General features: G+C 37.5%; 1 protein-coding gene across 1 annotated transcript; it reads right to left on the reverse strand.

The window, feature by feature from the left end:
• Positions 1–506: 506 nt before the first annotated feature.
• Positions 507–4172, reverse strand: LOC148949023 (uncharacterized). Its single transcript, XM_089094551.1, has 2 exons — positions 3481–4172; positions 507–582 (listed from the first exon to the last, which is right to left on the reverse strand). Exons 1-2 carry the CDS (start codon positions 4170–4172, stop codon positions 507–509), a joined length of 768 nt encoding a protein of 255 aa, XP_088950677.1.
• Between the last annotated feature and the right edge of the window lie 9813 nt (positions 4173–13985).

Consider the following 13985-nt stretch of genomic DNA (forward strand, 5'->3'; position numbering starts at 1 on the left):
TTGAGATAGACAATCTGTTAGAAATAGTTCAAAGTTCAGATAACAAAAATCACCGATGTCGACAAAGCCCCCCAGGGCCCAGAAGTAGGCATCGTAAGTTATGCCCTGGGGGCATATATGGCTGTTATGGAAGATATGCTCGTATTAACTTCATAGAGGGCTTATTTGATTGGAAATTTTAAGTTGTAATTCACTTTTTAAGTGTCAAAAGTGATTTGATGGCAGTTAGCCTCCCCCCAAACTCCATTTAATTTTTTCCCACTTCATTAAGAAGGGGTCGTCGTATAAACTTCAAAGTAGGCTCATCAAGCCTACTTGATTGAAAATCAAGAGTTCTAGTGCCCTTTTTAAGAGTCAAAAGTGATCGGAGGGCAACTAGCCCCCTCCCCCAAGCCGTTTTCCCCAAAACAAATCTGATAAAAAATTTGAGGTAGCATTTTGTTAAAAATACTTCAAAGATAATAAAACAAAACTCGTTTACGTATGGCCATATCGTCAAAAATAGTTCAAAGCTCAGATAAGAAAAACTCCTGTGTCGATACAACCCCGCCAGGGCCCGAGGCAGGAGTTGTAAGAATTGTTCTGGGGGCATATATGGTTCTTATGGAAGGTATTCTCGTATAAACGGCGGATAGGGCTCATATTATTGGAAATTGAAAGTTCTCGTTCACTTTTTAACAGTCAAAAGAGATCGGAGGGCAACTAGCCCCCCTCTCCACGCCCTATTTTTCTCAAACCTATCCGATAAGAACTTTGAGAGAGCCATTTTTTTCAAAATGGTTCAAAGGTCAGATAACAAAAACTCCGGTGTCGACATATCCCCCCAGGGCCTGAGGGCAGGCACTGTAAGCTATGTCCTGGGCCGAATGTGGTTCTTATGAAAGGGATGCTCGTATAAACTTCAGAGAGGGTTCATTTGAATGGAAATTAAAAGTTGTAGTTCTTTTTCTCAGAGTGAAAAAAGATCGGAGGCCAACTAGCCCCTTCCACCCTCCACGCCTTTGGGTTTATCGGATGGATAAGCCCATCCGATAAAAAATTGAGCTAACCCTTTTTTTAAAAATAGTTCTACCATCAGATTTTAAAACTCCGGGGTCGACACAACCCCCCAGGGCCCTGGGAAAGGCATTGTAAGTGATGCCTAGGGACATATATGGTTCTTATAGAAGGAATGCTCGTATGAACTTCAAAGAGGGCGCATTTGATTGAAAATAGAAAGCTCTAGTTCACTTTTAAAGATTCAAAAGAGACCGAAGGTTAATTAGCCCCCAACCCCCGCACCCTTTTCCCGAGACCCATCCGATAAAACTTTTGAGATAGCCATTTTGTTAAAAATAGTTCAAACATCAGATAATAAAAACTCCGAGGTTGACACAAACCCATTTTTTCACTTTGATATTGTTACTTTGATAACAGTTTTGATGGTTTGATAAACATTTGATTTAAAAAAAAGTTTGATTTTGGAATAAGGAATTTTTAAAAACTTGAAACTTTTTGCAATCAAAATCGAACAGAAATTAATTAAAAAAACTTTCTTTCAATATTTTCCTTCCCAGTTCTTTCAGCATTGAAAATAAAAATAAAATTTCAGTGAAATAAATTCTTGAACTGATGGATCTTTCAAACAATTAACATCATTATACATCCTACATTCAATTTGATGTTGTTTATACTTTCCAAGACTGTTCGAGACGCATATAGTTTTCAGTAAAGCGCCAAAGACGCAGTAGGTTTTATACTTTTACAGTGAGAGAAGGAGGTGATACCCAAGCTCTATTTTTTCTCTTATTTTGAAAGAAAAACTTTCTTTCAATATTTTTCTTTTCCAGATCTTTCAGCATTGAAAATAAAATGAAATGACAGTCAAATAAATTTTTGAACTAATGGATCGTTCAAAAATTAATATTAGTATACATCAAACATTCAATTTGATGTTGTTTATACTTTCCGAGACTGTTCAAGACCCATATAGTTTTCAGTAAAGCGCCAAAGACGCAGTAGGTTTTAGACTTTTACAGTGAGAGAAGGAGGTGATACCCAAACTCTTGTTTGTAGTGATTTTTGTTCGTTTCAAGCTTGATTTGCATATTCAATTTAAGTTTCACTCGTTTTAAGATTTATCTATTAATTCACATTAATATCTACTGTATGTTTGTTTCCATTGATTGTTTATTTTATTTCTGTTCGTTTTAAGTTTCATTTATACTTCAATAGGAATTTTTTTTTGTTTTAAACTTGATTTTCATATTCAATCTAATCATTACTTGTTTTAAGATCATATTAATTCATTTATGTTATTACTTAAATAATTTCTTAGACCACACTACTTTTCCATTTACGAAAGATTACGCAAGGAAACCGGGTTTTAATTTTTATAAAGCAGTCAATACAATAAAATAAACACTTAATTAAAAAAAAATACTCCGAACATTTCGGCACCACGTCCGGGAGCCTTTCTCAACGGAAACAAAGAAAAGAAAAAAATGAAACAAAAATTGTTATTTTTAAAACCTTAACTTACATCAAAATAAACAAAAAAACACAAACAAAAAAACAAAAGAAAAAATATAAATAAATAGGAAACAAAACTCATATATTAAATAAACACTTCGCCAGTGAATGGAAGTGTTTATTTAATATGTGAGTTTTGTTTCCTATTTATTTATATTTTTTTTCTTGTTGTTTTTTTGTGTTTTTTTTGTTTATTTTGATGTAAGTTAAGGTTTTTAAAAAGAACATTTTTTGTTTCATTTTTTTCTTTTCTTTTTTTCCGTTGAGAAAGGCTCCCGGATGTGGGGCGGAAATATTCGGAGTATTTTTGTTTAATTAAGTGTTTATTTTATTGTATTCACTGCTTTATAAAAATTAAAACCTGTTTATCTTGCTTAATTCTATGTTATTACTCGTTGTATGTTTTTTGCTATGATTGTTTATTTGATTTCTGTTCGATTTGGGTTTCATTTATTCTTTAATAGTAATTAATTAAAAAAAAACTTTTCCCACAAAATAAGTTTTTCAAAGAAAAGTTCAGAACTCAATTAAACAAAAAATCAGCCAAAATAAAATCAAATAATCTACCTAGCGCGAAACTACCACAAATCAGCATCGATAGAATCAGAATCAGAATCATTTTTTAACATAAAAGCTTTCGTAGTCAGGGTTTAAATCCCGACTAAATCGCGCTATTATTTACAAAGTAAACAAAGACACAAAAAAATTAATACACATGTCACTTATTGTAGACAGAAACATAAAAAGGCACAAACGAATTGCTGAAGCGATTAGTACGACACTTGGGCTGGGCTAGCTTTGTTGCTTTTGATCTTGTAGTTACTTTTTTTGTCAGCATTGGGGGTAATATATTTCTGTGTTTATCACTTTGTCAGAAGAAACTGGCCAAATTTACAGATAAGTTGAAAACGGCGATCGTGGAGTGACGGCAAATTTAGTTGAGACAGTGCTGATTCGTAATCGGTGTACTGATCAGACAGTATGGCCTTCACCGCTCTTTTCTGGACTGATTCGAGTACTTCTCTCAAATAGGCAGTGTTCTGAACCTGTGGACCCCATACAGGGCACGCATACTCTAATATCGGGCGAATATATGTCAGGTAGGCTGTTTTCAATTGCGGCACTGAAAAACCAAATCTTCGCATCAGTAAAAAGGTACGCATGGCACAGTTCGCCTTTTTTACTACCTCTTGGACGTGGAGGCTAAACGAACAGTCAACGCTGAACGTAACACCGAGAATAACTGCCGACGATACGCTTTGGTATGGTGGAGGGGGGTACTGAAAATCCCTTTTGAGAGGGTTAAATTGAAGAATTTTGGTTTTTGTTTCGTTGATTTGGAGGCTGTTTTCAGAACACTGGTCTCTAAAGTTGTCGATAAATAATTCATTGAACTGGGGAATGGTTTGAGACTTCTCAATGAGGTATTTTAAGAGGGTGGAAAGGTCATCTAAGAATTTGAACCGTTCGTCAAAATCGGCAAGGACGAAGTTGATCACTGCCAAGAACAACAATGCAGCGAGTTTAGTGCCTTGTGGGGCACCACACGTAAGCTCAGACCATTCCGAATCAGTATCACCCGGGTAGAGACCATATACACTCTGTAGTCGGTTGTGTAAGAAATCTATTATTAATAAGAGAACATGTCTGCAAGCTCCCATAACCGTCAGATTAGTCACTGCAGTATAATGGGGTATCAAGTTGAAGGCTTTTTTATAGTCGGCTAGGAGGATATCTATAATTCTGCCTCCTTCGTCAAGCCGTTCAACAATAAGGTGATACAGACGCACAAGATAAACAGTTGTACTACTACCTTTCAAGCACCCGTATTGGTATGGATCAAGAGAGCCCTGGACTTGTGACAAAAGTTCACGATATAAATGATTCCGCTACCTTAAAGAGGTTCGGAACTATCAAAATTGGGCGGAGTTGGTCGCAAGATTTTGGGTTTTTCACTTTTGGAATGACGCGCACATAAGCTCTCTTCCAAACACTGGGGAACACTTGTTCACGAAAACACTGGTTAATAATAGAGCTGAGTGGCTTTGCGAGAAAGATGGAGAACTCGCGTAACAACTTGACAGGGAGTTCACCAGGGTAAGACGCACAGTTTACTTTCAGTTTCTGAAGTTCCTTAAAGACGGCATATTCAGATACTTCACATATCTCATCAGTCCCGGTGTCAGCAATGATACTCTCAATTTCTGAGTTTGTGATTGATGGGTATGTGGTGCATGTGCCGGAGAAAAAATTTTTCACTTCAGTAGCTGATGTCAGTTTGCCGTCATCTTTGATCAGTCTAAGGTCCTTTGGTGTTGATTTCTCTGTAAGTGTTTTGACCGAGTAGGGCCATTTATGAAAGTAAGTATGCAGTTATGCCGTTATTTTCTCATTTACATACTGTCTTTGGGCTAGTCTGTTTAACTTCACAATTCTGTAACGCAAACTGGCTGCAGCCGCTTGATCTCCAGCTTTGTGGAGATTACAGCGAGTTTTTATCATCTGCTTGAGTTCGCGGGTGATCCATGGTTTGTCAGTGTCACAAACTGTAATAACTTTTATTGGAAAAAAATCGTGGAACTTTTCTAACAGAAGGCTGTTCAGTCTGCTGACTTTGACATTAATGTCGGCCTCTGCACAAATGTCCTCAAAATCGTAAGTACCAATCCAGCGACCGAATTGAGCTATTGAAGACATTGTGATGGGCCGAATTGTGGTTTTTGTTCGTTTTGGTCGTGGGATACTTGCTTGTGCTTCCCAGAAAATTATAAAATGGTCAGAATTCTGAAGGGGACCTAGAGATCGGGGAGCGTTATAAAGATCTGCCAAGTTCGTAAAGATCATGTCAAGAGTACTGCCACTTTGGTGAGTCGGAATGTTCACTACTTGTTTCATATCCAAAACGCTTCAGACCCACTGACGATTGGTCTGATTGAAATCGCCAGCAATCACAAACGCAGGGGAAGTGTACTTGTGGCGCATTCTGTCGACGAACACTTGTATGTGCTCAATAAGTTCTTTTCTGTTCCCAGCGCTTTCTGGATAGTACACTGACGCAACTATTAAACAGGAGAATCTTCGTGACAGATGCGCCGGTCTGCACTCCACCCACACAATCTCCTGACTCGAATCATAGGGGTTACTTAACAGTTTTGATGGTAGGTCGTCACATATATAAAGTCCTACGCCACCTCCGCGACGGACAATGCCTTGGTCACGTCAAGTGTTGAGGTAGTTTCTGTAACCTTTAATCCGTGCAGTCTCCTCAGTTATGTCCCAACACTCACTTATAATTGCAATGGGTACGTTATTTTGCTTAATTAACACCTCCAGCTCGTCCATTTTATTGTTCAAAGATCGAGCGTTACACATTAGCATAGTCGGAAGTTTGTATTTTGCTGAGAATCGCTCCGGACGCAAATATGGAGGAGTAGGTTCCGAAGCACTGCAGTTAACATTCTCTATAAACCAGGGAACAAGTAGGGGTGGAGTATCGTGAGGAGGAGCGCAACGAATTACGACTAGGTTACTCGTCCTTGTCAGCCTGTCCTTTGTCTTTCTCCTGCGGGAGATATGCACTGGGATTCTCATTTGGCGTTTCCTTTTTCCTCCTCGTTTGCCACGGTGGGTTCACTTATTCAAGCAGTCTGATAAGCGAGAGCACTCTGGTGGCTCTAAGAAGAGAGCTATCTCACTGCGCACTGGTGGTTTCTTTAAGAGTCCAAATAGCCACAAGTTACAAAAGTTAGATGGTGCCACTGATAAATCCGGTGATTGAATCTTCATTGAGGCCGGTTTTTCGTATTTAATTTGCATGATGATTGCACTAAGCAAAGTCAGGAACAGCAAGTCTTTGGTTACTTTCACTATCACAGCAGGAATCCGGATAAAAATAGCACTGGACTAGCTAAACTAAGAAGTCGGAGGCAGCTTTTTCAAAGCGCTCTCACCGCCATCTAAATCAAGGAAACATCAGGGAAACCTCAGGAGCAAAAGATCACCGGGAGCAAGGGAAGCGTCGAGACCTGCTCACCTGTTCCCAGCAATTTAAGACTAATTAACCGGCAGGTACCAATACGGCGCTTCCGGCAGGTTCTCTCCCCTCTTCTGCTTGGTCCCAAGCGATCCACGCAGTCCACAGGACTTCACTAATTCAGAAGAAACATAAACATATACACACGCCGATTTTAACCTTTTTTTTCCGCGCCCGAAAACCAAACTCACAAACAAGAATGGCAACGCTGCGCGGCGAAAAATTACGCAATCAGCGCGTGCGCATCCAATAGACACACCTGGTTCCTAGTATATGGCTCTTCTTAACTGGAAAAAAAATATTCACTTACTTGGAAGATCACAATTATAAATCTGGTTTAAAAAATTATCCCAAAAAAATATCCAAATCTTATTCAAAACTATTGAAATGACAAAATATATTTTCCTTAGTTTTTTCACCCATGGTTGCCACTCAATAAAAAAAAAAAAAAATTATAATTGGGTTTCAATTATAAATAATTGAAACCCAAAACGAACAGAAATTACAATATATAACCGAGTCAAACACAAAACGAGCAGAAATTAACATGAGTAGGGCTCAAAACCCCTATGCCTTCCCATGGCCAGAAAATAATTTGCACTTTACTAAAAAAATACAAATGAATGTGCATTGTCAGTTTAATATACATATACTGATATAAAATTTATTAAAAACATTATGAAAGTAAAAACATTTATATTTTTTCAGTAAAGTCCAAATTATGTTCTGGCCTTGGGAAGGCATAGGGGTTTAGTGCCCTACTCATGTTAATTTCTGCTCGTTTCGAGTTTGACTCGGTTATTTTTTGTAATTTCTGGAATTTTAAGAGCAGAAGTATCTCCGAAAGTTTGAACATAATACCTTCAGTCGCTCTTGGGATACTGCTGAGATGTCTTATTGGGAATTAGCATTAACACAGTGCATTTTGATTTAATCTTAAGGCAACATTTAGTTTTAAACATAATGGGAAAATGGGAGGGTGGGCCTGGAAGGGGAATTAGTTGCCCGCCAATTACTTTCGACTATTAAAAAGGGCATCAGCCCCTTCTAATTTCAATCGAATGAGCCCTTTTCGAAGTTCCTACGACAACTCCTGCGATACGAAGTTCCCTGGTCTAAACCAGGAAAAAAAAGAAATACATTATACCCATATCGATCTTTACTATAAAATGTCAAGCCTTCCAATCACTTTCGACTATTAAAAAGGGCACTAGGCCTTTTGATTTCCAATCAAATGAGCCCTTTTTGAGTTTCTACGACAACGCTTTTTAAAAACACCTGTAATTTATGCCCCAAGGGTAGAAATTACAACCCTTGCCCTAAGGGCTGTTAGGGTGGTTGTCGTCCTCTAAGACCTAATTTCCAAAACTTTCAACCACGTTAAGCAAAATGGCTAACTCAAATATTTTGATTGGATTCGTTTGGGGAAATGGTAGGCGTGAGAAGGCGTTAGTCGATCTCCAATCACTTTCAACTGTTAAAAAAGGCACTAGCCCTTTTAATTTCTAATGAAATGAGCCCTTTTGAAGTTTCTACGACAACGCTTTCAATATAAACCTTATATGCCTCCAGGGCATATCTTACAGCCCTTATCCTGAGGGCTGGGAGGGGGGGTTGTCATCCTCAAAGACGTAATTTCAAGAACTTTCTTCTACGTTGAACACAATGGCTATCTGAAAAATTTGATTAGACGTGTTTGGGGGAATTGTGGGCGTGAGAGGAGGGTTAGTTATCCTCCAATCACTTTCTACTATTAAAAAGAGCACTAGCCCTCTCAATTTCCAATTGAATGAGCCCCTTTTGTAGTTTTTACGACAACTATCTATATAAAACCTTATATACCCCCAGGGCATAACTTACAACCTTTGCCCTGAGGGCTCTGGGGGGTATGTCATCCTTAAATAAATAATTTCCAGAACCTTCAACTATGTTAAACAAAATGGCTATATATAAACTTTGATTGAAAGTTCCTGGGGAAATGGTGGGCGTGAGAGGGGGGTTAATTACTCTCCGCTATCTTTCGAATATTAAATTAAAAGGGCAATTCCAATTTCCAATCAAATGAGCCCTGTTTGAAATTTCTACAACAACTTTCTATATAAACCTTATATGCCCCCAGGGCATAACTTACAACTCTTGCACTGAGGGAACTTAGAGGGTTATCATCCTAAAAGACATAATTTCCAGAACTTTCATCTACGTTGAACAAAATGTATATCTCAAAATTTTGATTGGATGTGTTTGGGAAAATGGTGAGCGTGAGAGGGGCGTTAGTCGCTCTCCAATCACTTTCAACTATTAAAAAAGGCACTAGCCCTTTCAATTCCCAATTGAATGAGCCCTTTTGAAGTTTCTACGACAACGCTTTCAATAAAAACCCTATATGCCCCCAGGGCATAACTTACAACCCTTGCACTGAGGGATGTGGGGAGAGGGGTTGTCATTCTTAAGGACATAATTTCCATATTTTTGAACTACGTTGAATAATTGGCTATCTAAAATTTTTGATTAGATGTGTTTGGGGAAAAGGTGGGCGTGAGAGGGGGGTTAGTTGCCCTCAAATTACTTTTGACTATTAGAAAGAGCACTATGCCTTTGAATATCCAATCGAATGAGCCCTTTTTCAAGTTTCTAAGACAAAGATTTCAATAAAAACCTTATATGCCCCCAGGGCGTAACTTGTAACCCTCGCCCTGAAGACTGTGGGGGGAGTGTCCTGCTGAAAGGTATAATTTCCTGAACTTTAAACAGCGTGGAACAAAATGTCTATCTCAAAATTTTGATTGGATGTGTTTGTGGAAATGGTGGGCGTTGAAGGGGTGTTAGTTGTCCTTCAATCACTTTCGACTATTAAAAAGGGCACTAGCCTTATGAATTTCCATTTGAATGGGCCCTTTTTGAACTATTTGCGTCTACGCCTTCTATTAGAACATTATATGTCCCCAGGACATAACTTACAACCCATGCCGTGAAAGCTGTGGGGGAGTGTCCTCCTCAAAAACATAATTTCTATGTGGAGATCAACTTTGCTGAACGAAATGGCTATCTCGAGATTCTGATTGGATGTGTTTCGGGAAATGGTGGGGGTGGAAGGGGTGTTAGTTGCCTTACAATCACTTTCAACTATTAAAAAAGGCACAAGCCACACCAATTTCCTATTGAATGCGCTGTTTTCAAAGTTTCTACGACAACTTCTTCGATACGAAGTGCCCTGCTCTAAAGGAAAGAAATAATAAATGGTACATTGTGCCAACATCGTTCTTATATGCCCTCAGGGCATAACTTAAAACCCTTGCCCCGAGGGTTGTGGGGGAGTGTCCTTCTCAAAAACACATTTTCTATCTGGAAATCAACTACGCTGAACAAAATGGCTATCTCAAAACTTTGATTGGATGTGTTTGGGGGAATGATGGGCGTGGGAGGAGGGGGGATAGTTGCCCTCCAATTACTTTCGACTATTAAAAAGGGCACTAGCCACTCCATTTCCATTCGAATGAGCCCTTTTCGAAGTTTCTACGACAACCCCTTCGATACGAAGTGCCCGGGTATGGAGGAAAAAAAAACATTCTGCCCACATCGTTCTTTACTTATGCAGCGCTATCGCGCTGCCTATGATTTCTGGTCGTTTTGTGTTTGAATTTTAACAGGTATTTGAATCTGCTGAGCTTAAGTTTAAAATGGCCTTTACTTTTCTTCGAAAAAACTTATTTTTCGGAAAGTTTTTTTTTAATTAATTTTCTTGAAAAACTGACAGTTTAAATATCTACTCTAGGTACCGAAAATTTTGCTACCCGGGCTGTTCTAAGTCTGACAAAGGCTCCCCCATTGTGCGCACACTTTTTAAAACCTAGCGGGGTTATAATTCAGGAGAACAATGGTGCTTCCGATTTTTTTTTTATTTTTTTTTTATTTAGTATCTATTCCAAAGTATTGAGTTTCTTTACCCTACAAATCAGTGGCACAACCCTAAAGGGGGCATGGGACCTAGGGTAGTTTTTATATTAATGCTGTTGCAACATCTGCCAAGTCAGATTATTTGATTTCACTCAAACTTTGAGGTAAGTAAAAGTTAGTGTCCCATTTACACCTTTCGTGTGGCCATGCACAATCCGTACGGTACGAAAGAGGACAAAGGGAGTCTTTTAAAATATGTCATCAGGACATATAACAGAAAAATGATTAGATCTATACCAAAATTTGTTGGGGTAAAGGCTAGTACCTTAGTTTCATCTTCTGGGATGAGAATCGCCCTTTTAATGGGAGTAAACAGAAGGGTTCCTATTTTGTTCTCCAGAACACTTTCCACCATCAGATCTATACATAAATCAGAGTTATTTTTTATTATGATTTTAAAAATGAGAAAAAAAAGTAAGACAAAAAAAATTATAAAAAAAATGATTAAAACACAGCTGTTTTCCGGGTTATCGAAAATGTTATGGAACTTAAAATAGGCCAAATGTTATCGAACATAAATTCTGAGATCGACGTGGAACTATCAAATACATAGCCTCCCAGTTTTAGAGGCTGTACCACCACGTGGTAGCACCTTTTTCCTTAAACACATATGTAGTTTGTACGAAGCGATGTCTTTGTCTAGAGGAGGTATAAGTAGCCAATTAATACTATACAGTATTACATAGTACTTAGCCAACATTTGTTCCAAGAAGGTCATTGGATGTTTTGGGGAAAGGAGCGAGTGCCCGAATTGTAAAAAGTTCATTTTTAGTGCCGAACCTTAAAAACTTCTTTACGAGGTCCTTCAGACCAATATGAAGGGTGATTTTCATTTTAGAGTTTCTTCACTTGGAAGAATAAATCTAAATTAAGCGAGCAGTATGAATGGTAAGGGGCTAATAGGCCAAACATTTTTAGTACGCAATGTAGCTCAAAATATAAATTCACATCCTTGCATTTCACTATCACAGATGAACCTCTCATTGGAAATTATTTCATTTACAAAAGTTATGGTTGTTTCCCATTAAATTAAAGTAAAACAATAATCAAATAATTTGCGGTAACAAACTGTAAAGAAGGAGTAACTTGACTCAATAGTAACCGAAACTCTAAAAACAGAATTTTAATAACAGATTCAAAAAAACAATTTCAATTTTACGCTGATTCCGAATATATAAAGTTCATTAAGTTTAATGTTATACATCAAAAGTTGTGTAACATCACCAGCCTGAGAAGATTCGCCTAATTTTTGAAAAGGAAGAAATTCGCCCGAAACGTCAAGGAATCTTAATGAAAATTTTGAAGGTTTCACGCTCTTTTTTTTTACAAGAATGTTGATTTTTTTTCTCTTTTTTTGCCAGAAGAAAGATCAAGGATGCATGTTCCTTTGTTTGTATTTGTTGTTGTTTTTTTCTCCTCAGGGAAGATCGTACCGAACCAGTGATCCTGGAAGATCTGGAGAGGGCTTATTTGACCGGTAATCAAAAGTTCTAGTGCCCTTTTTAAGCTACCAAAGAGATTTGAGGGCAACTAGCCTTTCTCTCGCGCCCGTTTTCCAGATAAGACACCTGAAAAACATTTTGAGATAGCCATTTGATTCAGAATACTTGAAAGATCCAATAATTTTGCTAATCCCCATTTTATGACTTGGTCCCATGGTCCCCAATAATATTCATGGTCCCCATGCTACCTGGGGAAAGGGCTGTAAGTTACGCGATGTTCCCATCGTTCACATATAGTATTTGTTATTGGGAAATAAACGGGATTTTTTTTTGGGGGGGGGGTATTTTCTACGGGGGGATATGTCACGGGAAACATTTTCCTCAGAGAGGAAAGCCTCCAGGAGGAATTTTCAAGGGGAAAATTTACACGTGGGGAGAGAAGGGAATTTTCTGAACTGATTTGAAAACGGTGAAAAACTAAGTAAAAAGAACAAGTATTTGCAACTGCAAGTAAAAAGCAACATTAAAAATTAAAATGAGAAGCAATCATTCCGTATATGAAGGGAAGCTGGCCCTTGCTCTTTACCCTAAAGTTTGATTTTTATCACTATTCTTTAATAAAACTGCTCAAACACAAGTCACGTTGAATTTGAACGAGAAGTATTTTTAAAGAACTTCTAGACTTTAGCGTAAAGAGTGAGGTCTGAGGAAGGAATAGCCCCCTCGTATATGGAGTAATTTCTTTTCGTTTTAATTTTTAGTGCTGCTCCAGACTATCAGTTGGAAAAAACTTGTTTTGTTTTTCTATTTAATTCAAACTTCAAACGAACAGAAATTAATATCAATGACTAAATCAGACCCAAAACAAACAGAAATTACAATGGGTAATCCAGTCAAATTTCAATCGGACAGAAACCGTCACAAACAGGAGGAGGGCTGACGCCTCTTTAAGCCTTCTAAAGCCCAGAGACCCAGAGTGTCATTTGCGCTTCACTGAAACAAAATATATAAAAAAAAAAAAAATTCTTTTTTACAACACTGACATATCAAAATCTGTTGATACTTCCAGAAATGATTATCATTGTATATTAAACAGTTTGTTTACTTTCGTTAGTTCTTTTCTGTAATCTTGGTTACTATGGTGATTTTTCTCTTTCTGTTGAAGTCTTGACAAGTAAAAGCCCCACCAAATAAACTAGATATTTTTCAAAGGAGTGCAAATGACTTTCAACATGTTTAGTTGTTTTGAGAGAGAGAGAGAAAGGGTCCAGTAGCACCACTCTTAGGCACTCTTATCTGTTAACCTTGAGAGCCTTTAGATGTGGAAGGTTTGTTGTTGTGCTGCTGTTGAATTCATGTCAAATGAAAAAAAAATTGGCTCAAAATAAAAATTGTTTTCATTAAAGTGTAAATGACACTCATGCCTTGAGACGGCTTAAAGGGCATTTGCCCTACTCTTATTCGTAGTAATTTCTGTTTTGTTTTAAGTTCAACTTGATTATTTTTTTGTAATTTCTGTTCTGTTTGGTTTTTTTTTATTCATTCATATTGATTTCTGTTTGTTTTCCGATTGAACTGTTATATGACTTTATCTCCACTCGTCCCTTGTTTAAGGTATCTAAAAAAAGATTGTTTGAAAAAAGTTCTTTTCTGGAGAAAAAATTTGAAAATTAAACCTAATTTAAAGACGGTAGTACAAAGGGCCTGAAACTGTGCTGCCCATGGTTTTGAAATTCCCTAGGTAAAGTCGGCATCCGTATCCCATTATTAATTAAAAAAAAAAAAAATTACGAAATAGAAGTCTTCTAAAGAAAAGTAAAGGCCATATTAAACATAAGATCAGAAGAAATAGTAACCTACAATAACTCAAACTCAAAACAGCCAGAAATTACTATAAAAAGAATAAATGAAACCCAAAACGAAACGAAATTAAATAAACAATCGTAGCAAAAAAACATACATCGCGTACTAATATAAATTAATAAATAAATCGCAAAAAGAGTAAAGCTTCAGTTGAATATGCAAACCAAGCTTAAAACGAACAA

This window comes from Artemia sp. Qi Xiang Cuo, chromosome 9 (genome assembly GCF_049724085.1).
Source record: "Artemia sp. Qi Xiang Cuo chromosome 9, ASM4972408v1, whole genome shotgun sequence".
Classification (NCBI taxonomy): Eukaryota; Metazoa; Arthropoda; class Branchiopoda; order Anostraca; family Artemiidae; genus Artemia; species Artemia sp. Qi Xiang Cuo.